The 23,657-nt window shown below is 36.4% G+C and overlaps 4 protein-coding genes across 5 annotated transcripts; 2 read left to right on the plus strand and 2 right to left on the minus strand.

Annotated features, from left to right (window-relative positions):
• The first annotated feature begins 1,177 nt into the window (after positions 1 to 1,177).
• LOC149710084 (solute carrier family 23 member 1) lies at positions 1,178 to 8,938 on the plus strand. 2 transcript variants are annotated; one of them, XM_089859096.1, is made up of 9 exons: positions 1,178 to 1,626; positions 5,203 to 5,277; positions 5,346 to 5,462; positions 5,525 to 5,682; positions 5,872 to 6,061; positions 6,138 to 6,319; positions 6,451 to 6,571; positions 6,633 to 7,398; positions 7,468 to 8,938. In XM_089859096.1, the coding sequence occupies exons 1-9, from the start codon at positions 1,600 to 1,602 to the stop codon at positions 7,767 to 7,769; spliced, it is 1,938 nt and encodes a 645-aa protein (XP_089715222.1). In that variant the 5' UTR covers positions 1,178 to 1,599; the 3' UTR covers positions 7,770 to 8,938. The 2 variants fall into 2 exon arrangements, with proteins under 2 accessions (XP_089715222.1, XP_089715231.1); XM_089859105.1 differs by lacking the exon at positions 1,178 to 1,626 and adding an exon at positions 3,924 to 4,171.
• Tcs4 (Threonyl-carbamoyl synthesis 4) lies at positions 8,570 to 12,197 on the minus strand. The gene is made up of 7 exons (XM_089859195.1): positions 11,797 to 12,197; positions 11,596 to 11,695; positions 11,365 to 11,522; positions 11,117 to 11,246; positions 10,830 to 11,034; positions 9,836 to 10,115; positions 8,570 to 9,637 (listed from the first exon to the last, which is right to left on the minus strand). Exons 1-7 carry the CDS (start codon positions 11,988 to 11,990, stop codon positions 9,304 to 9,306), a joined length of 1,401 nt encoding a protein of 466 aa, XP_089715321.1. The 5' UTR covers positions 11,991 to 12,197; the 3' UTR covers positions 8,570 to 9,303.
• A 172-nt stretch (positions 12,198 to 12,369) lies between these two features.
• GlyRS (glycine--tRNA ligase) lies at positions 12,370 to 16,881 on the plus strand. The gene is made up of 15 exons (XM_089859284.1): positions 12,370 to 12,694; positions 12,786 to 12,887; positions 12,955 to 13,057; positions 13,672 to 13,813; positions 13,894 to 14,059; positions 14,119 to 14,414; positions 14,479 to 14,641; positions 14,730 to 14,894; positions 14,971 to 15,077; positions 15,180 to 15,326; positions 15,926 to 16,011; positions 16,073 to 16,182; positions 16,248 to 16,341; positions 16,413 to 16,600; positions 16,666 to 16,881. Exons 1-15 carry the CDS (start codon positions 12,443 to 12,445, stop codon positions 16,771 to 16,773), a joined length of 2,229 nt encoding a protein of 742 aa, XP_089715410.1. The 5' UTR covers positions 12,370 to 12,442; the 3' UTR covers positions 16,774 to 16,881.
• On the minus strand, positions 14,779 to 23,212 carry LOC149710087 (speckle-type POZ protein homolog). Its single transcript, XM_089859246.1, has 2 exons — positions 17,275 to 23,212; positions 14,779 to 14,890 (listed from the first exon to the last, which is right to left on the minus strand). Exon 1 carries the CDS (start codon positions 19,808 to 19,810, stop codon positions 18,794 to 18,796), a length of 1,017 nt encoding a protein of 338 aa, XP_089715372.1. The 5' UTR covers positions 19,811 to 23,212; the 3' UTR covers positions 14,779 to 14,890; positions 17,275 to 18,793.
• Positions 23,213 to 23,657: the final 445 nt, after the last annotated feature.

Genomic DNA, 23,657 nt, shown 5'->3' on the forward strand with positions numbered 1-23,657 from the left:
TAAAGCCAAGGTAGCTTTTTTTTAAATAAAAAATCAGAAAGAAAAAAAAACAGCCTCGACTACTGACTTGTGAACTTAACAAATGGCAAATCATTTAGTAAAGGTTTTTAAACCTTAAGAATAATAGTTCTAAGTTTAAACACGCCTCGGACACGTGTTATACATTGTATCAAAGGACAAGACGAGATAAACCTAATTTTAGAACGCTTATCGTACGTTAAACGTTACATTGTATTAATATCGTCTTTAAAAATCAGCCAAATAAATTATATAAGCTAACAAAGATAAAATAAATTCAATTAAATTTGACTATAATAGAACTGAAATTTTAAATTCAAAACTACTATTACTGAACTATAACTTCGAATTTTAAAAATACATAACTAGCCTATAGTCCAAGTCAAATTTTAAATTTAGAACTAATGTATAAGTTACATTATATAATCTTATCGACTTTAAAAACAGCTAATTAAAAAAATAACAAATTTAGTTAATCACAATCAAAATTTAAATTCAAAACCACATGCCTGAAGGAACATATAAAAATAAATATACGTAATTATAGTCCAGCTCGAGTATTAAATTTAGAATTTAGAACTATTAAATTATCTAAATATGTAGTTTAATGTTTAAAATTTGAATACTTATAACCACTAACTATTTTAAAAACAAACCATTGAGCACTGCTAAATACCAAACATTTCAAAAATAAATAAAATGGTAGAGAGCGAAGAAACCAGGTCAAAAATGTTAATTCTCTCACCAGGTAATCCGAGTGTCACCCTCCCAGGTAAAAAAAGCCCCCCAAAAAGAGAGAGGGGTTATAAAACAAGTCATATTTAGGCCACAGAAATTTTAGTGTTTCCTGATTGGTAGAGAGCTTGACGGTGTCAGTTTCAAATAACAATTCGCAATGCTTGAAAGTTTCAACTCTTAATAAAAATGTTTTCTCAATAGAGAAGTCTCGTGAGTTAAGAAATGATTTTATTTTTATTAAAATTTAAAATAAAAATAAATCCCCAATAATTATTATAAAAATTCACGCGAAATAGGGAATTACCTGATGACGTAAAGATCACCTTAGACAATAAAGGAAGAAGGTGGGGGGACTGTATAAAAAAGTACGGAAAATCCCTTGACGCGAGTTGGAAGTTTAAAAAAAAATTGGTATTTGAAAGTTTTCACTCGACGCGTAACCAGTTTGCGGTTTTATTATAAACTTTCCCGGCGCAACATTTAAAATTTATCTCTGTTGGAAAAAGAGTAAATTTTTTGGCTCAGGATGGACTTATGATTCTTAATAGTTTATTGGGCGAGGAAAGATAACCAAACCAGCTCAGTTCAGAAAGAAACCTTGATTAATTCATTCAAACTATACTCCGGTTTTAGAATTAGAACTCAATAGTGGTCTAATTAAGTTTGGTTATATAATTTGAATGGAAGAAAATTTTTAGTTCGCAAAATACCAACGACGATTTATTTCAGTCTTTAAATACGCGACTCTTAGCACGTGAAGTGATTCAGTGATATTTTTGAATAATTATTCAAATTCGGGAAAGTGCATTCTAAGCGTGAACTTGAATAAATCACTTAGAGAAGATGGATAATCCGGGCTTGGAAATATCTGTAAGTCTTAATGCTATTATAATAAATGAAATTTCCATTTATTTTTACAAATATTTATACTATTTTACTAATACTACTTTTAAACGGATCATTTAATCGAATTAAATTAAATGGACTTATTCGGCTTTTATACAAGGGTTTTTTTTAAGGGTCGGTTGAAATTAAAGGGGGTGTTCTATGGATGATTTTGAGTCGAAAATGTTCTATGACATTATGCCCTAAGGGATACCAATTTCAAGTTATGATTTGATGAGTGTTTTAGGGATGACCCCTTAATTAAATTAGAAATCAATGTCTTTCAATTTCTCAATTAAATTTAACGTGTCATACGTAAAATACTATGTACAATCTTAACTAAACTTGAAAACGGTGGCGTCGGAAGGCAAATAGACTATGAACATTATAAGAAACCATAGGAAAACCCCGTTCTCTTCTGAAGAGGCATAATACCTTTAGTTTTAAAACGTAGTAGGGTAACTTCGAACATGTCAGACGGGGTAATTTGGAACGCTAGCTGGTTTGAACAGTGCCTTTAGACAGGAATTTAATCGGGATATACGAAAAATTCCGTTATTTTTTTTTGAAAAAACCATTTGTGACGATATCAACCCTTTTTTCTGACTCTACTCAATAGCTTGGAGCTATTTAATCAAAGATTAAAAAGCAATTGAAAACCAGATTTGAAGTGATACACCCAAAGAATACGGAAATACCGTCTTTGATAACGGTGTCGGGTGGTGTTGCAATTTTTCTACTTAAAACAATGCTTGGTGGTAATATATATATATATATATATATATATAGGGTCTAGAGTTAATAAACCTTCGCCGGCTCGAAATCTTAATACTTCTCCTAAGGCGTTGCCGTTTGTGTTATGCGGGGAAACGTGTAAGAGATTTACAGGCGCCAGTACAGAAATTAAGATGAACAAGAATAATGTGCTAAAAGGTCATGGTAAAGCCTGTTATAATATTTAATGAATATTTCTTCTTTCAATTATCCAAAAAATTATTCTTAATGCCCGTAACTTTCAAATAAGCGTTTGCCTTACGAGATTTATCAGGATTCATACAACTTTTGGAAACAGATTGCCCTGAAATTTCCAGGGGGGTTTTTATATATATATTTCCTTGATATTTCAAGGTGCGGGAGTGATATTTTGGAGTAATATCTACAAGTCATTTTCTTTAACTATATCAACCCCTTCAGAGCAAACTCACAAATTTCCCTGATTTCCATGAATTTTACTAAAAAATTATAAATTTCTCTGAGTTTTGCCTGAATTTAGTCAACATTTTATTTTCCTGAGACTTCCAGGCTTTCAAAGTCTATATGAACCCCCTGACCTATGAACAATGCCCTACTTAAGTTGAATTTGTTGCCCTTTGAACTTACTGACACGTAAACACAATCTTGCCTAACCTTCATTCATTCAAAAGGTTCATTAACTGCTTATTCATTTGAAACAAACTCAATAGAAAAACCTTTAAAAATAAGTTGTTCGAAATTACCCCGCACGTTCAACTTTACCCCTCACTCCCATCACCATCACCATGTTAAACAATATTACGACATCTCTAAACAACGTGGTAATTGCGCTATATGACATTGAAAAACATAAAAAAAAAATTAAATAAAAGGTCTTTTATCCATCGCTTGAATTCACTTCTAAATTTATCATAAAAATCACTGAAGCTTAGTTGTTGATGCTAGTCAAATAATTGTGCTGTGTAGCTATTGTAAAAGTTGTACATCTACAACATACGTGTACATCTGTCAAATAAAAAACCGTGCTAAGTTTTTTTTCAACGACTACGAAAAATGAAGGAACTCTTCAATCGAAACGAAAAAAATTTTGAATATGAAAGAATGTTTATAGAATTTTGAGTTGTTGTGGCAGCTTGATTAGAGGCTATGGATCCACAAAAGACGTATTTTTCAACAGCGGACGATTTTTATTGAACAATACCATACATAACCTGCCGTACAAGTTATAGAAAAGGGTTATAAGAAGAAAAAGGTTTTTAAAACGTGGAAATTTTAAAAATAATTTGAAAAGTATAGATAGATCCGGTTTGAACTTTTCAAGTCTTTGAATATCCATAAAACGTGTATAGGCAAAGCAGAAAACAATAGCTGACGTTTAAGTAAACACTTCGCATTAAATAGAGATTTGCGTAGGCGTTGAACTAGACATGCAGAGATCCAACGATATGGGATCTAGATAGACGAACACTGACACTGAAAACCAAGTTTCTAACGACGCCTTCCATCTCGCTTTTTGGCGCCTGCGCAGTAGTCATTCTGTATCATGAGAGAGCGCAGAGACGGATCACAATGTATCAACCTCCCTTGATGATGCCCCTTTTTTTACGTCGAAAAGGTCTATTACTCGATAAAAAGAATTGTTACAACCTTTCTCGCCTAGAACCCTAAATTTATGGTTGGATCTTGGCCTTTAAATACAAAACATAGCGGAAAATTTAACGATACGTGAAATATTTGATGGCCTATATTTTATTTTTGAAGATTCAACGTTATAACGGTAAGCAAGCTCGGGTTTGAATGGATTAAAACAGATTTGGAATAAATGACGTTACTGGAGGCATCAGTTACTCAACTAGATGCCGCAGCCTAGAGCCTAGGGGGCTCAATTGATGTTTTAATCAATCGAGTCAAATACAAACAATATGTACAATTATTTAATTACATTAGGCAGGGAATTCGTTACCTCAATCTGACCTACATGTAGTAATTAGTTTATGTTTCACAAAAAATTACTACGCTTGCGTTAAAAAGGCAAACAATATAACTCACTAGTTCATTTGCTTAAAGGGAGAATGAAATATCCAGATTTTTAAATCGATTTACACTGAAATACAACAACTTCACAAACAAAGTAACATATTAAATGTTTTACTTTACATCAATCATCAAAGTTTCAAAAGTTGAGGTGCTAAGCCATAGGGAGCTCTACCCAATCAAGAGACCGAGCCCGCTGTCAGCTGAAAAACATCACATGTTGTTGCGGGAGCTAATTGCTTATAATTCCCCATGGCGGTTTATGAACAAAAAAATGAGCTCTCGATTATTGGAAAATTTGGTCAATATTTCAATCAAAATAAAGCAATGGTTGCCTGTACATTTCATTCTCACTTTATTTATCTAACAACTACGCTCTGGGAAAGTACACTGTACGTAACATAAACCATCCAAATGTATGATAAAAACCCAACAATACAAAGATGATTCCGTACAAGTCTTATTACACCGTATTAGTTCTAAGGCACGCTCGACCCAGTTAACCAATAACTAGAAGCACATTTAAGGGTCAGGTTCAGATAACGAAGTATTTTAAGGGTCCAATAACGGCGTGCGCGGCTTTGTTAAAATGAAAAGGGTTGATTCTAAAATACGGTTACACCGAACGGGAAGCTGTCACTTGTTACTGAAACCAGAAGTATATTAAACATCCTTAATAGAATTTAAATTCATAACAAGCACGCTAACATTGAGCTTTTAATAACATCAGAATTAACTGACTTTTGAAATTCGTTCCTCTTTTTTTTTCTAAAGGACGAAGAAAAGTCATCCACGGAGAATGGAGTCATTACTATCAACGGAGTCAGAGACGCCGCTGTTGAAATGGAGGTAAATTACGCCGTCATTTAGTAAAGGTAATTAAGAACCGTTATAATTAATTACCCCACTCATCACAGGCAAATCAAAATCAGTCAATTCCCGAACCTAATGAAGAACCCCAACTAAAGAGTGGGGTTGTCTACAAGGTTGAAGACGTACCACCATGGTACTTGTGTCTTATCTTAGGTCTTCAAGTGAGAATCAAATACAGTCTCTTTAACCAACGGACAGATATTAACTGAATGCTATGTTTCAGCATTATTTGACCATGTTTGGCGGGACGATCTCCTATCCGTACATCCTAACTCCTAAACTATGCATGAGAAGTGACGATCCAGCACGTGGGTATATTATCTCAACTACTTTCTTTGTATCGGGACTAGCGACCTTCATCCAATCAACATTCGGCATTAGGTAAATAAACAATCAAAGGAGACTGCAATCAGACCTCACTGACCCCAAGCTTATCTAACTAAACAACCAATCCAAAGCCTCACACACTGTGACTACTTCAATGGGGGTGTCAGGTTGAAGTCTTATCCCCAATAAGAGTTAAAACTGCGTATGACACACAGACAGTTAACCAAAGAATCTCATTCTCAGACTACCAATTATACAAGGAAGTACCTTCACCTTCCTAATACCCACCCTAGCGATTCTGAGCCTTCCTCAATGGCAATGTCCCACGGAACAAGAAATGATCGCCCAAAGAACACCGGTCAATGGGTTCAACATGAGTCAACCAGTTACGGAGGAGGAATGGACAAATTTGTGGCAAGTTAGAATGTTGGAGGTAAAGCATTTGCGCTAAATGAAGTATATTAGGAGTAAACCCTAAAATCTCAAGTACGCGTCTTATTGTGATAAAGATTCAAGGTGCTGTTATAGTAGCGTCACTGTTCGAGGTGGTAATTGGATTTACTGGCCTCATTGGCCTGGTGTTGCGATTCATTACGCCAATAAGCGTCACGCCTATCATTACCCTCATTGGACTGTCCTTGTTCGAAGATGCGTCAAAAGCCGCTGGGAAACATTGGGGAATCGCTTTATTGTAAGTCATTTAACCTCACACATACCAAATTTACCAATTTCATTGACACATCATGAAAAGGCGTATTTACATATCTGTTACCAAAACTATTGCATATGATCAGTTGACTAAAACATTACTCAATATTCAAGGACAATTCTTCTACTGGTTGTTTTTTCGGAGTACCTGAAGGACTTTGATATACCAAGATTGACATATTCTAAAACCCGTGGAGTTGGTTGGAAGAAATTTCCGTTGTTTAAACTGTTCCCAGTAAGTTCCAAAAAACAATGAATCATCTTTGGAAGGCCTGAACTAAACAATGGCATTACAGGTTTTACTGACCATCGTTATCTCTTGGGTATTTTGCGCCATTCTAACCGAAGCTGACGTGTTCGAAAAAGGAAGTCTAGCAAGAACGGATGTCCGCCTTCACGCCCTCAACCACAGTCCATGGTTTAGAGTTCCATTGCCATTTCAATGGGGTATTCCTACCGTCTCAATTGGGGCTGTCTTTGGCATCGTAGCTGGGGTCGTGTCCTCCGCTATCGAATCCGTCGGTGACTATTACGCTTGCGCAAGAATGTGCGGAGCTCCACCACCACCAACACACGCAATCAACCGTGGTATCTTCATGGAAGGCATCGGTTGCGTTCTATCCGGGTTATGGGGTTCCGGAAACGGTCTAACATCGTACAGCGAAAATATCGGAGCTATTGGAGTAACCAAAGTTGGTTCAAGAAGAGTGATTCAGTATGGCGCACTTTTGATGATCTTCTTCGGAACTGTTGGAAAGTTTGGCGCCCTTTTCGTCACCATGCCCGAACCGATCTTAGGAGGAATTTTCTGCGTCATGTTTGCCGTCATTACTGGCGTCGGTTTGACCAATTTACAATTCGTCGATCTCAACTCTCCAAGAAATTTATTCATCTTGGGCATATCAATTTTCTCTGGGATGATGGTCCCCAAGTATATGGGTCAGAATCCTGGCATTATTCAAACCGGAAGTCCATTTTTGGACCAAATTGCGACTGTCTTGCTGAGTACTAGTCTCTTCGTTGGTGGATTGATCGCCATTATTATGGATAATACAATGAAGGGTAAGTTGGAATAGTCGGCCTTGGGGGTCTTCAAGTATGTACTTGTGTAAAACTTGATTCTGTTTGTAGGTACTGACGACGAGAGGGGTTTGAAGAAATGGCGCGAGTCCGAGATGTCCTCGGCTCCCATGACGTCAGAAGCCCGCCAAGAAATGAACAGTTGTTACGATTTCCCAGTAGGAATGAATTTCGTTCGAAGGATAAAGTTCCTGAAGTTCTTCCCAATAAGTCCTACGTTCGACGACAAGTATGTCGGTAACAAAATTGGAAGGAAGACCAGTAACCTATTCAGACGGTTACGTAAACGCGGTTCTTCGGATATAACCTTGCCCAAAGAAAACGGAGTCAATAATATCTCATCAAAAGCGTGATCACAAAAAATCTCGACAAATTTCTAATTGAAAGATTACAAGACTGACTTTTTCATAAAATGGGATATTATTCCTTTGAACATTACCAATGCAAAATGTTCGTAGAAATTTTGAAAATGGTTTCATTATCTAATTGGTTTCACCGTAAGTTTATGATCGTAAGTCTCTAACCTTGGGAATTAAAGGATTCCGAATAGACTTACAAACATTGGGATTAAAAAAGCTAGCATTGCATTCTGGGATGGAGACTACGAAAGACGTACATTTGATATATTTCCCGTAATACTCCGCGATAGGAACTAGGTGCAATAGACCTTTTCCACGTTAAAAAAGGGGGTATCGGAACATACAAGGGGGGTGATACATTGCCATCCGTCTCTGCGCACTCTCGTGTTAAAAAAAAGAGTACAGCGCAGGCGCCAAAAAGCGAGATGGACGGCAAAGTTTAACCCCCCCTTGTCTTTCCCTCTAACCTCTGATATTTATGTCGCGATGGAGAAAAGAGTATTTTTTAGGTTTACAACGAATGCAGACTTGTGGTAATAAACTTACGGTTGTAAAGGGAGGGTTTGGACTTTCATAATCATCCTAATTCATTCCAAGTGTTCAACGCTTTAGTAAATTAATACAAAAAAGATATAGGCCTATTAACTTCATTGCATTTCTGCGAAATTAAAAAAAAATTAATTTAGATATTCTCACCAGTGTTTTAAAAATAAAATCTAAAGTATATTTTATTTTTCTATTTTAAAAAAAATGGGTGTCGATGTTTTTAAAAATAATTAAAACAAAACAACCAATTTCATTTAAACTGTGTTTTAATTTGTTTCTCAAAACATTAAACACATATTTACAATCATAGCAACTAATTAAATACACTTAACTAATTAGTATTTCCTTAATTTATATACAAGCTAATTAAACAAACGCTAATTTATTCCAAAACAACTCAAAATTAGCGGTTAAACTTTGAGCTTCTTAGAAGCTAATGAATAACAAGTTACTCTTCTCCTTTGCATTAAATTAAATTTAATCTAAATTAAATACAACTTAAATGTCAGGTCTGAGACTCATAGCTTGATTAAGAAATTAATCTCAATCAAGAAATAATGACCAATTATTAATTAAAATAATTAGTTCTACTGAAAAATAAAAAAAATTAAAAGAAACACTGAGCTTTTAACTTTTTAATTAACTATCGCAGTTAATTAATTTATTTAAATTATAAATGCAAAATTCATTGTGATTAAACATGAAATAAATGAGAAAATACTAAGTTAGTTCATAGCTGCTATCACACATGTTTATTAAAACTAATCAGGAGGACATCGATATTAGACTAAGTATTGTTATCGTTACAGTGCAACGAGTATTAATTCTTTCTCATGATTAAACTCGTCAAGTACTTTCTTTCAACTCATCCTCAGTCAAAAATACAATACAACTTTGAAGTTATTTATCTCTCCCATTCTGAAAGAAAGCTGCTGCCATCCTTTGTACGTTTAGAAACAATTGAAATTGAATGATTAACCCTTCAAACCCGTTTTTTTCGGATACTTTCAGATTTGACTGCCTCTGCTTCTATAATAGGTTGTAGACCTTCAACAGGAAGTGCGCCTCCGCTACTATTTAAATTTTTCTGGTGGTTTGATTTTGGTACTAGTATCTCATTTCCCAAGGTATCTTTATCTTTATCCAAAGGGCTATATTCAACAACGGGCATTTTTAACTTGAAAGCGAAGCCCTTAATCTCAGCTTGTCTAACGTTGGCGGACATATCAATGCCTAAAGTGCTTCGAGGGTAAAAATCTATCGAGTCGATATCTTCCACAATGCCAATTCCCGCGTTTAATCGTTCCATTCCATTCCTTAATCGATTAAAAAAAAAAAAAAAGGAACAAAAAAAAAAAAAAAAATTCCAATATGAACAAGACTTTTTAAAGCGAGACTCTGCCCCTCAAACTTTAAAATCTTTCGCGACACCAGATCACTGGCGCCATCTTCAGGCTTATTGTAGAAATACTTATTTCAAGGGCTGAGTTTCTAGAAATGCTAATCAAACTCACCAAGCGATCATGATTCCATTATCACAACATAATTTTGGTGGCGGGCAGAACAATTTAAAATCCATATGGTGACACAATTGTTGCACAGCCCCTCTAATATAATTATTACAAGCCACGCCTCCGGAAACAACCATATTACGATTAATCGGAGGGATTAATTCTCTCAGATCGGCAAATTCCATTCCACGATGAATTCTCTTAATCAGATGTCTGGCAATTGAGTGTTGAAAAGAGGCGCACAAATCCTCCAAATGGGGGACAATCTCGTCACCCATAACATCTATAAATTAAATTTAATTACTTAGAAATTAAATTAAATTAGATTAAAGCGAGAATCGCGCGTAATATTAAAATTTATGTAGTCAAATCTTTCACTAGATGGCACTACATCATTATGCTCTAAAATCTTTCACTAGATGGCACTACATCATTATGCTCTAAAATCTTTCACTAGATGGCACTACATCATTATGCTCTAAAATCTTTCACTAGATGGCACTACATCATTATGCTCTAAAATCTTTCACTAGATGGCACTACATCATTATGCTCTAAAATCTTTCACTAGATGGCACTACATCATTATGCTCTAAAATCTTTCACTAGATGGCACTACATCATTATGCTCTAAAATCTTTCACTAGATGGCACTACATCATTATGCTCTAAAATCTTTCACTAGATGGCACTACATCATTATGCTCTAAAATCTTTCACTAGATGGCACTACATCATTATGCTCTAAAACCTTTCACTAGATGGCACTACATCATTATGCTCTAAAATCTTTCACTAGATGGCACTACATCATTATGCTCTAAAACCTTTCACTAGATGGCACTACATCATTATGCTCTAAAATCTTTCACTAGATGGCACTACATCATTATGCTCTAAAATCTTTCACTAGATGGCACTACATCATTATACTGCAAATTTCTTTTTTAACTAAAATGGAGGGCAGAGTCTCGCTTTAATTACAATTCCGACTTACTGTGTTCTTGTTCTAGCCTCTGAATAATTTTTAAAACGCTGAATTTGAGTCCAGCAAATGAAAAATTACAATCACGATATTTGTAAAGGGGTGAGGGGAAATCAAAGGCCAGGGGATTTCCATATCGAGCTTGATGTTCAATTGCGTGTCCTCCACTCATTTCAGCACATTCGGGAATGTTTGTTAATTTTAGCCTTCTAGCTGTCTATATATATCCATGATAAAACCTTAATTCAGTCCAAACTAACAAGTTAGTTTTAAAATCTCTTTTTAATTTTTAAATTAACCTTGTCAAAGCATTCTCCAGGTGCATCGTCAATAGTGCTACCAAGTAAGAGAAATTTGTCAACACTGTCAACAACAGCTAATTGACAATGTCCTCCTGAGACTAACAAGACCAGAAAAGGAAATTCAATCCTTGAAATAATCAATTTCAAATTTTTTAAAATATGGTTTCCTCGTGATCACCGTGATCATAAAGATTCCTAGATAATTCAGGATAGTTTTTTTTTCCTAGACAGTAAAATCGGCGTACTTATGAAGCATTCTAGCCGTTAATGCATGTGCTTCCATGTGATGTATTGGTATAATGGGCTTTTTTATCCTTTTCGCTAAATTTTTAGCGTAATTCACTCCAATACCCAATGAAAGGGCAAGACCTGGTTTTACAGTTACAGCAATTGCATCTAAATCCTGGAATTTTAGTTATAAACATCATCTGATAACGAATCAATTTAAATTTAAATTAATTTTAATTAATACTGACAGAGTAATTAACTCCGCTATTTTTAATGGCACATTCCACAACTTCATTAATATATTTTTGATGCAAGTCTCTAGCAATTGGGGGTATAATCCCGCCATTTCTGTAAACATATGGCCGTGGGATTAATTAAGGCTTAATTAATTAATTAGTTAGTTTCAAAATCGAGGTTATATCGTTTTATCGATTTAGTATACTACTCACCTAACATGTATTTTTGTTTGGGAATTCAATGATTCTCCCAAAATATTTCCATTTTCATCCACAACAGCGGCACCAGTATCATCGCAACTAGTTTCTATTCCTAAAACTAGTTTTTGCTGACAAGATCGCGACGATGAAATCAACCTAACGTTCTTAATTATTTTCGTAATTAACCTTCGCGAATACAACGCCATACCCACGCACTTACAACAAAATTGGCACCGATTTCCGACGATGATTTTCAATAAAACCGTAGTAAGCCCCTAACGTCGTAGAAGCGCGAAAAACATACAAACCGGCGTAACGTTTGACATTTAGGCCTAACGCGCCATCTCCCGCCAAAAAATGTGTAAGAACGAAAAGCACGTGTCTTACGTCAAAAGTGCGCGTTCATTTTCCCACCAAAATATTCAAACCTACTACGTCACAATAATGGCCGCGGTTTGTTTATACTTTTATCGATTATCATTGGTTACGGAAACGCCGAAAGAAAAACGTTCAGTCTGCAAGATTCTTACGTAGTTTTGACAGCCGCTCGCAATTTCTAGCAGTTCTTGCGTCATTAAAGACCACAGTCCACATTTTTAGCGTGAGCATGTTCTTATAAGCCTCGGTTGCAGTCAAAATATACCGGTTTTGAGTTTTTATGAATCTAACGATTAGTTTGGGGAAAATATTTGGACCGTATACCCATAAGTGCATCGGTAAACTTTTAAAGAGTGGCCACGTAAGCACCGTAAGGCATTTTAGAAGCGCGTTATATTTATCTAAAAAACAATTAGCGCCTAATTGGGGTTCGGTTAAAATCAAAAAATACAAGTTAGCCTTTATGCAAAACATGGAAGACCCTAATATTATTAGCTTATTGGAACCTTTGAGAAAATCTGTCAAGGAACAGGTGAGCTACCTTGTCAAAAATTTGACATTTATAATAGACACATTGTCTAAGATGTGAAATTAAATTAAAATAAACCATATGGGTTTCGCAGGGAGATATTGTTAGAAAGTTAAAGCAAGAGGGTGCCCCTGAAATTGATGTTAAAAGGGCGGTTAATGAACTTAAAGTTCGCAAAAAATTACTGGAGGATAAGGTACAAGTCAAATTTGACTCAAATATTAACCCATTATAACAAAATAAACATTTAATAAATACAAAAGGAGCTGGAATTGGCTCCACCCGAAGCTGGCTTTGATAGAACTAAAATGGAGGATTTACTTAAACGTAGATTTTTCTTTGACCAATCTTTTGCTATCTATGGAGGTTAGTTTGGTCATGGATAAAGAATGCGCGTGAGGAAATTTGTTTTCACACTATAGGATAGGCAACTCCCTATCTCGAACGACAGCTTATTCTGTATATACTCTGTTACAATATCGGTTGTCAGCACGCGCAAAGCTGTTTCTCTATGTAACGTAGCTTGGTACGTGCTGTCAAGAGACCAAAAACTTTAGGATCTTCAGGATTTAAAATACCCGCGAGTTTATTTAGCTCGAGTGCACGGACCTCTAGGCCTTAGTTTCAAATACGTGTGAAATTACCCACAGCCTACTACACGTATTTGAAACTAAGGCCTAGAGGTCCATTCACTCGAGCTAAAAAACTCGCGGATATTTTAAATCCTGAAGATCCCGAAGTTTTTTGTCTCTTGACAGCAAGTACAAAGCTACGTTACATAGAGAAACAGCTTTACGCGTGCTGACAACCGATATTGTAACAGAGTATATACAGAATAAGCTGTCGCCCGAGATAGGGAGTTGCCTATCCTGTAGAGTGAAAACAAATTTCCTCACGCGCATTCTTTATCCATGGTTTGGTCTTTAAACTCAGTAATGACATTTAAAAGTAATTAAAAATTAATTATTTTTCACCAAAAGGGATTACTGGGCAGTATGATTTTGGTCCCATGGGTTGTGCCATGAAAAGCAACATGCTAAATGTATGGAGAAATCATTTTGTTCTTGAGGAACAAATGCTTGAAGTTGATTGTACAATGTTAACCCCTGAACCAGTCTTAAAGTTCGTTAAATTAAATTTTGTTTATCTCTTCTCATTAAGTACAGCTTAAAGACGCTAATTAATTATTATAAATAAATTAGGGCTTCCGGACATGTAGATAGATTTGCAGATCTCATGGTTAAAGATTTAAAAAGCGGGGAATGTTTTCGATTAGATCATTTAATTAAAGCTCATTTAGAAAAATTAGCTACCGATAAAAAAACCACCGCTGAAGAAAAGCTTCAATTTGAAGATATTGTCATTAAAGTACGTTAATTATATTAAATTGTAAATTAGTTTTCTAACTAATATTGTAATTAAATTAGTTGGATGGGATGAATAAAGAAGAGATGAATAACGTTTTAAGAAAGTACAATATGAAATCTCCGATAACTGGGAATGACTTATCAGATGCAATGGAGTTTAATCTCATGTTCCAAACTTCAATTGGACCAACTGGTTTGGTTAAAGGGTTTCTAAGACCCGAAACTGCCCAAGGAATATTTGTTAACTTCAAAAGATTATTGGAATTTAATCAAGGGAAGCTACCGTTCGCTGCAGCGCAAATTGGAAATTCATTTAGAAATGAAATTTCACCAAGATCGGGGCTTCTTAGAGTTAGGTGAGCGTTTGTGAAAGTTATTGGGTGTGAAGGTTGTACAACGAAAGGTGAATTAAAATTTTAGGGAATTCACAATGTGCGAAATTGAGCATTTTGTGGACCCAAGTCAAAAGGACCACCCTAAATTTGATTCTGTTCGTGACTTAAAAATGGTGTTATATTCAGCTTGTAATCAAATGGATGGGAAATCCGCCGAAACCAAGACAATTGGAGAAGCAGTTGATACTGTAAGACGCCCAACCCCCCCCCCCCCAAAAAAAAACCCCCATAAAACTCTAAAATGACACTTACGCATTCCCATTGGTTGAACTGTAGGGATTGGTCGCAAATCAAACATTGGGTTACTTCATGGCGAGAATCCACTTATTCATGATTAAAATTGGCGTTGACCCAAAGAGATTGCGTTTCAGGCAACACATGGGTAATGAAATGGCTCATTACGCTTGCGATTGTTGGGATGCAGAGTGCAAGACTTCCTACGTAAGAAATAAAAAGTTGAAAAACCCACACATTAGTTTTAAATTTTAATTAATAAAGATGATCAATATCAATTTAGGGTTGGGTGGAATGTGTTGGTTGCGCCGATCGTTCTTGTTACGATTTAACTCAACATACTAAAGCTACTGGAGTTAAATTATCCGCTGAAAAGAAACTGAAAGAACCAATATCCTTTGAACTTGAACTTTTCATTTTAACAAATGAATGAAACGAATGATTGAGTTCTGTAGTGTTTTCCCTTAATTTCGAATATTTTTCTGATATTTAAAAGACAGTTGATGTAACGGAATGTCAGCCATTAAAACCAGTTTTGGGGAAAGCTTTTAAAAAGGATGCTAAGATTGTAACAGACGCCTTGGCGGAATTAACCGAAGATGACGTTAATCAACTAGAATCTGCATTAAACAGTGCTGGGTATTTAAATTTTTTGGATATCTTAGACCCATATGAATAAACTAGCTGATACCCGCGGCGTCGTTCGCGTGTAATAAGAACTTCCATCAAAATGATGCAAAGAATGGGTAGATTTTACTGATGACTAATATTTTTGTAACACCCTAGAAGCGAAGGCACTCGGCGTTGCCCGTCAGCCCGTCGGGATGCATTTTTTTATTACTTTTCACGCGAACATTATTCCATAAAGAAGGGATTTTAGTTTTTGGCCGCCATTTAAAAAGATGGCAGCAAATCGAACCCAAAAGAGCATTCAGCCCGTCTATAGGTTAAAGGAAACCCGTGTACTAAATATTTGCGAAATCGGTTGAAACGCGCGGACTTTGTTGCATAGAGAAGAGTTTTTACATTTCTGGGCGCCATTTATTAAGATGGCGGCGGATTGGGGGGAAATCTTTCCTAGTACGCGCCTACTACTTATGAGTAACGTTCCTGCAAATTTTCAGCCTTCTAGGGCAAGCGGTTTGGGCTGGGCGTTGATTATCAGTCAGTCAGTCAGGACTTTGATTTATATAGATATAGATGAAAGATCTGCGTATAATATTTTGCATTTTCTTTAGAGAATATGAGTTAAAATCTGGAGGTAACTCGTACAAAATCACCAAAGATATGGTGACAATTAAACGTTACCAAAAAACCATGCACGGTAACTAAATTTAATTATTTCCCTTTCCTTAATTGATTCACTAATTAATTTCGATTGTTAGTTGAAGAAATTGTTCCTGGAGTTATCGAACCTTCATTTGGAATTGGCAGAATTATGTATTCAGTTTGGGAACACAATTTTAAGATGAGGGACGGAGATGAACAACGAACTGTAATACTAACTAAGCCTTATCTCTCCGTGTTGAAGTTCTAATTTTAAAAATCTAATTGTTTCAGTTCCTAGCTTTGCCACCAGTGATTGCTCCTTTAAAATGTTCAGTATTACCACTGAGCAACAATCCAGATTTTGCGCCATTCGTTAAAACGCTTTGTAAGCTTCAAATTATAATTCTACAATAGCCAAGGCTTAACGAAAATCCTAAATCTTTTAACTTTTTTCAGCACAATCGCTAACTAACTACGATATTTCGCACAAAGTTGATGATAGTAGTGGGTCAATTGGCCGTCGTTACGCCAGGACTGACGAAATTGCAATTCCATTTGGAATTACTGTCGATTTTGACACGTTGAAGGAACCCCATACTGCTACGTTACGAGAGAGGGATTCTATGGAGCAAATTAGAGCTCCGGTATGTTATAACAAAGTTTTTAGGGGTTAATTAGGACTAATTGGTACTCTTTCGATTTGTTTTAGTTGGATCAGTTAGCCCAGATTATCAGTGATCTTTCAAAGGGCAAGAAAACATGGCAAGAAGTTGCCAGTTGCTACCCTAAGTTTGAGCAACAAGAAGCTACTAAATGATTTCGATAAAACGTTAAATGCTATAATTGTTTCAAATTTAAGTTATACAAGTGGTGTAATTTAAATACCAGAAGGAATAGGGTTAATAAAATTGATCTTTTTCATGCACTTTTTGTGTTAAATCTTGATTATTTAACTTAGGCCTAAACATTTTCTTGGTAGGCCTACATCAGTTATCAGTAGATGTATATTATTGTGTGACAACTGACAAGTAAAACTAAATGTGCAATTAGGGCTCCATATTACCTTAAATGGTGTGTTGAAAGATAATTCTCTCGATATAGAAAATGATGTCAGTAAGTTATTAATGTTCAAATAGCTTCAAACTTCCAATTATCTTCACTAAGAAGCCAAGGCTTAAAGCAAATTATAAATTTAAAGCTCCGACTAATTTAAGCGACATCCGCGACAAATATTGGTTAAAAACATTTCAAAACGTGTTTAAAATTACAACACACTTAGATTCTGGGTAAATTACAATACATTAAAGTTGATTTTTACCGATTTAAATCGCTCACGTGGCTCTTCCCAAATTGCCTTCATTTATCATGGATAAAGGATGCGCGTGAAACCATAGTGAAACACGCGCTAGCGGCGCTACCGTCGATTTTTTTTCCTTAGCGTCGTCTGCTAGAAGCAAAACAGAGGTTTTTTTTTCTTATGTCCAGTATTTTTTTTATTTTTCCCGCGAGGGTTTCCAGCGCTGGTAGCCAGGCGGCGCTAGTATCGACTTGTCTACTTTTTAGTATACGGGACTTACGAGGTTACCGACCCCTTTTCGGAGAGTTGTTCTGCCAAGGCTACGGAGCGCCTTCGACGACAGGGAATGTCAGCCACTGACTAAAGGCCGCCGACAGGTTATGGCAGCGCCCACAGAAATACCTCTCGTAAATCCCGTATAGGGAGTTGCACATCCTGAACAGGCTGGGAAATAGCACACTTCCTCTGGTCCAAAACCAGTTTATTAATTGCTTGGACTAGTTTTTTAATTCAAGAAGTGGGGGTTACTGGTCCTCGGGACCAGTTTATTAATTGCAAATCTATTGGAGAGCAAAGGCTGGGACCAGTCCGGAGACCAGTAAATTATTTCAGACACTAGGGGGTCACTGGTCCAAAGGACTAGTTTAAAAAATATCCTTATTTCCCAGCCTGATCCTGAAGAGCGTCGAATGTTTTTCACGCGCAGCCTTCATCCTTGAATTTATTCCCGAGAATCCCGACATCATGGTCTTCATGGATGTGCAGTCGCCAGCTAGTCACCTGTATACGCTAAGCTGATTGGCTAAAATATCAATGACGTAATATGCGTCCCTTGGGTGTTCTTGGGAATCGGGGGTAGAGGTAGAGAGGGCATGGAGGTATGAAGGAGCAGGGAAGGGTATCGAATTGGGATTATGCTAATCCAAAACCAAAACGCCTTTACAAGTTTACGCAGATGTAATAGAGACATAATTGAAAGAGGCTTAAGGCAGTCGCAGTCCCGATCCCTATGACACTTTTATAGCCTAAAGCCTGGTTACATTCGGAAGTCGGAACCCGTGTATACTCCCTATGCCCTCTAGGATCACCTTGGAGCCCTAGGGGCTGTAAAGGAGCACCAATACCGTAGAAAAAAGGGATTTAGAACTTTTGTATGAATGCATCCAGTGGGTGAAGCATAGAGAAGGGCAGATGGGAGCGATATTTTCTCTGCAAAAACTATTATAGTCCGATTACCGACTCCGGCGCTAATCCCTCTGAAGTTTGAACAGAATAAAATGTCTTTATTTTGTTCAATGGCAAAAATAAATTTGGGTTTAACTTCTGGGGGACCGATTCTAAACACAGACAAAGATATTAAACACAAAATATATAGGCCTAATTTAAAATAAGGAATAATGTTTAACTGTGGTTTAAATTATAATTAATACAAAATTAATTGAAGAACATATTTAGACCATTGTCTTTGACAGCTCATGGGTACTAATAGTTAATGTTAAAAAGCAGTCTAACTCCAAGTCTTAGGTACTGGATAGGCATATCAATCTATATTTTTAGCCACAATAGTGGCCGCCTGTTTTTTCAGTTTCTTAGCGCCATATTGGTGGGCGAATAGCATCATATCCCAGGCATTGTCGGTGGTCAGTTGATCAATCAGAGCCAATTCCCCCAATTCTTTCAGTTCCGGAAACCCATAGATGGGTGCTAACTTAAACAATGTCTTGCCAGTCTTGTTCAAATTACTTGTTGATCCCAAGTAAATATATTCCATCAAATCACCCAGTTCGTCTCCGTTCATCTGGTCACTCACGTCCAACTCATTATCTTCCGGTTTCAATTCGATTAAAGTCTTCAAGTAATTGGACCTTATAGATAGGATACCCTTATGAACTCTAAACACCCTCTCCTTGTGATGAACTGACTTTACAATGATATCCGCACCTATCTCTTCTTTGAAGAGTTTGGTCAGTGTCTCCCTAGCAAAATCTGGTTCGAAGATCTTGGAGACATTGTTGGTAAACCGGAAATGAACCTTTCCATTGAATTGCAAAGTCAGGTGGCCATTCGGTAGATAATCTTCTTGATGAGTTTCCATTTCTTTTAAAGAAATGAACTGATGAAAACCAAACCCAAGCGTCAAGTTTCCATCATCAACTTTATTCACTTTTCCATTTCGAAGTTTACTTCCATTTCGGCCCACAACCGCGATGTCATATGAAGCGATGGCTCTAATAAGAGCGTTGGCGGGATGTACCCTGACGTACAAGTACACGGATACCAAGTCTTCTTTAGTTTGACCACGAGGGTATAACTCCGAAACAACTTCTACTCTAGCACCCAAATAATGAATATGGGAACCAAAATCGGGACTTTTAATAGAATCACCGAATTTCGCTGGGAAGTTGAGAAAATTTCGGATTGTCCATTTGAAGTCGATGTCGTAACTCTCATTTTCCGTGATAGCCAATGAACAGAAGGTTACAGTAATTATACATAATAGGGTTATGTTGACCACCAAAATGGGCGGTTGGCTAAGCCTGACCATACTTAATTTCATTAAAAAGTATTTCAACTTATGTAAAGGTTTTATTCAGTTGTTCTTAACGCGAAGGCTTCAAAATTTGTGTGGTTTGGTAAAAACTAGAGCAGATGTTAGAGGAGAAAACTGGTTATAAAGATTTGTTTACAATAATTGTATTTCCGGGAACTGATTAAATAAGTGATGTCCTTTCTTAAGAGATAAAAATGTTTGGATTTGTAATTTCAACTTCTTTGGCCCGTTGTGTGAGATAAACTTGAGTTATCAATATTTTGTTTGGAACTAAGTTTAGGTTTACGCTTTTAAAGTTGAGCTTTAACAAAATTCACCAAAAACAATTACGTATGAAAACGAGAATCATACTTGAAGACTATACGACCAAAAGTTAGTAAGATATGTTCCATAATTTTGTCACTGGTTACTGAGAGCTTATGGAACATATCTTATAAACTTATGGTACGACGCAATAAAAATATCAAAACTTTCTATATTCAAATTCAAATTAGTCTTTTGAGAAATTTAAATACTTTGACTTACACCTTTATTGTTCATGTTCTTAAACCCCATTATCTTCATAATAATTAGGATAATTGTGAAGTAAAATATTAATATTTTACTTATATTAAACTATAGTCTGACGCCTGACGTATCATCTACGTATGGTGTCAACAACCAATCAAGGACCACTCTATAAAAGGAAAGATTTAAAGAGCCCTACATGCTATATTTCGGACCAACTGAAGGTCCTATTCATTTCAAAGGGCCTCGATTCTCCCCTCTGGTTAGCGTGGCCAGAATCAGGGATGATATTGAAGAAGTACTTATCGAAAAGGGCACGAGGTTCCCCTTTGGATAAATTGACTAACAATGGATCCAAAAAAGGTTCGATTTAAAAGAGCCCAGGGATAAAATTTTTTAAAAAGAGCAAGGTACCCTCAAAGCACCCACAGCTGAAAAAGCACAATTAGGTTGCCAGGCAACTCTCCATTATACTATTTAAAATTTTTTCTAAACCCATTTCAGTATTTTGTATCAGAGAGTAAATACACCCCGATCATTCAAAAACAATTGTAAATAAAATAGTTCTAAAAATAATTTATATTTCACTCCCTAAAGATTGACCACCTTTATAGTTTATAATGTTATTTTTCGTATATTAAAAGATATCAAATACAAATGGAGTCCTGGTTGATAATCAACTCCTAGATCAATTAAAACCGTTTTACACTTGAAGCTAAAACGTCTAGATAGCTACAAGTACGCGTTAAAGGAAAGCTTAAACATAGAGTTTGTTCCAAAAAGAGAACAAATGTAACTTCTACGACATTTTGCCACAAGGGACACTCTAAACAAATTATGGTTACATTATTTTATGGATGACCCCTTAATTAAATTAGCACTGTCTTTCCTTAGAGGAGAGAGGTGAGATGGAGCATAAATGTTGGTGGGCCATGTGCAGCAATGAAAGTCTCCCAGAGTACCTAGCTGCCGTCTAGCGCCATTTTAAAATAGAAGCTGGTTTTCACGAATTAGCTTCTAATTTTTAAGACACAGGGAACATTGTCTCTCCCCGGTTTTCCTACCGTACGACCCTACCGAAACGCCACTGAGGATTCTGGGACGACTTCGTTGCCGTTCCGTAGATGGGGATACAGAGGCTACGTTTTAGGGATGGAGATTTTTACTCCATCTCATCTCTGATAGTGTCATGGACTAATAAACGCGCTGTTTATTAATCCACGCGCATTCCTTACTGGTTGCATGTTCATGTTGAAAGCCGGGCTTTATTAGGAGGTGACACGGCACCATACCGTACCGAAATGGGCAGCGCACGAGGGCCCGGGGATATTCAAAAGACCATCATTCAATGATTGAAGAATAGAATAGAATACGAACCCCAAGTTTTAGGGTGGTTTAACAATAAGGGTGCCTGATGAAGGCAGGGACTCCCCATCATAAAAACCACGAGCGCGCGAGCGGAATATAGTGCATGTCAGCTATACGAACGGTAGCGTAGCAAATTAAAACCGCACGCTTTCGATTAACGGAGTGCTAATGACCTGCCTATTCTATATTTGAAGTCCACCTGCGTCTTTACAAGACTATGGTACTGTATATGGTCAAGAGACATCTGGATTGGGATGTACTTCCGGTAGAAGTCCCAAAAATTTATAATTTTAAATTCGTATTCAATTTACTACTCCAAAGCGCTCTGAAATATTATTTGCGTGTTCCATTTGTAGATCTAGATCAGCTCGGCTAGAGATCCACTCCGAGCTCAGTATAGTTGACTTCTCGCTAAATTTGTAGAGAAATAAAATTTACGGTAAGCAACTCCGGAAATGATGCGTATTTTATTACCAGAGCAATCTGTAATTAACGAATAACGATCTTGGATTTTATGACGTAACAAAGTAATTCTCCAGTGATCTCTAAGCGGGCAAATGCAATGTAATAGGCCATAACATATCGAGTATACTACATCAAATTATCTTAGCCATCGACCAGTCAGTCCATAAAATAACGTGGTGTCACTATTGCGCGACATTGGCCTATAATTAGGCCCATAAATATTGGTATAAAGCGTCAACAAATATTTTCTATTTACATCAGCGTGTTATTTTATTTACAATCATTAAGAATTCTTCGATTTCCCTCTATTAGGCCTAACATTTTCGTGTGTTTTAATTGATTATTTAGGTCAAAGTTAGCATTGACATGGTTCACATAAAGAGCCAGAATTCAGTATTTTCTATACTGTACTTGGATGGATCAATGCGAACTCGAGTGGGGGGAAGTTTTTGCTATTTTTTTTTCAGCTACTGTATTTTTGGAGAGATATAAAGACGGGCTTAGAGACAGTTCCAGAGGATTTTATGAGGGAAACACGAAAATCGCATCCATGCAGCTACGAGAGGAAAAATTCACCTGTTCACATTCCCACACTTTATCGACCGTATATATCGACTGTCTTCCGAGGAGAACCTTATCAAGTCCCTAACCACTCAAACAGAAACGTTTCAGGCAAGCGCGAGGGGTTAGTCATTCTCCAAAATTTTGTACACCTGATTTCTGATTTCTGAATTTTTATGTGAATTCCGTTGATTACTGAATGAATTTCTTGATTTCCGTGATTACGATTATTTTAGGTGATTTCCATAATCTTTACAATCATTTCCCGTTATTGCCGCAGATTACTCGAGATTACTACTTGAATTCCACTGATTACTCGAGATTACTACTTGAATTCCACTGATTACTCGAGATTACTACTTGAATTCCACTGATTACTCGAGATTACTACTTGAATTCCACTGATTACTCGTGATTACTATTTGAATTCCACTGATTACTCGTGATTACTATTTGAATTCCACTGATTACTCGTGATTACTATTTGAATTCCACTGATTACTCCATTTCAACTGATTACGATTTTTATTTTGGATTTTCGAATTCCACGATTGATTATGCGTGATTATTTGACGAAATATGTGATTACCGAGATGATTACAAAAGATTACTAGGAAATCATGTGATTATTTCTGATTCTCTCAATATTCCATGTGATTTCCAGTGATTATCGGAGATTTCTGATTACTCACAAAATTGATTATGATTACTTATGATTTTCTTAGAATTCTAGAAATCAAGTAATCGATTTCGGCGGTTTCGTACACCTGATTACTCAAGTGACTAGCCCCTCGGGCAAGCGCGAAATACATTTATGAGAATGCCCAATGGCCACTGTGCCCTTTACTGCAGGTAGATATACGATTACAGAGGAGAAGGGAGTGATGTGCGTACTACAATATTTAATCAAATTTACACTCCCAAGTCCCAATGGAACAATTACATCATTAAC

Source organism: Phalangium opilio, unplaced genomic scaffold (assembly GCF_054372755.1).
Source record: "Phalangium opilio isolate 3A_F unplaced genomic scaffold, DU_Popi_V2 ptg000011l_1, whole genome shotgun sequence".
Classification (NCBI taxonomy): Eukaryota; Metazoa; Arthropoda; class Arachnida; order Opiliones; family Phalangiidae; genus Phalangium; species Phalangium opilio.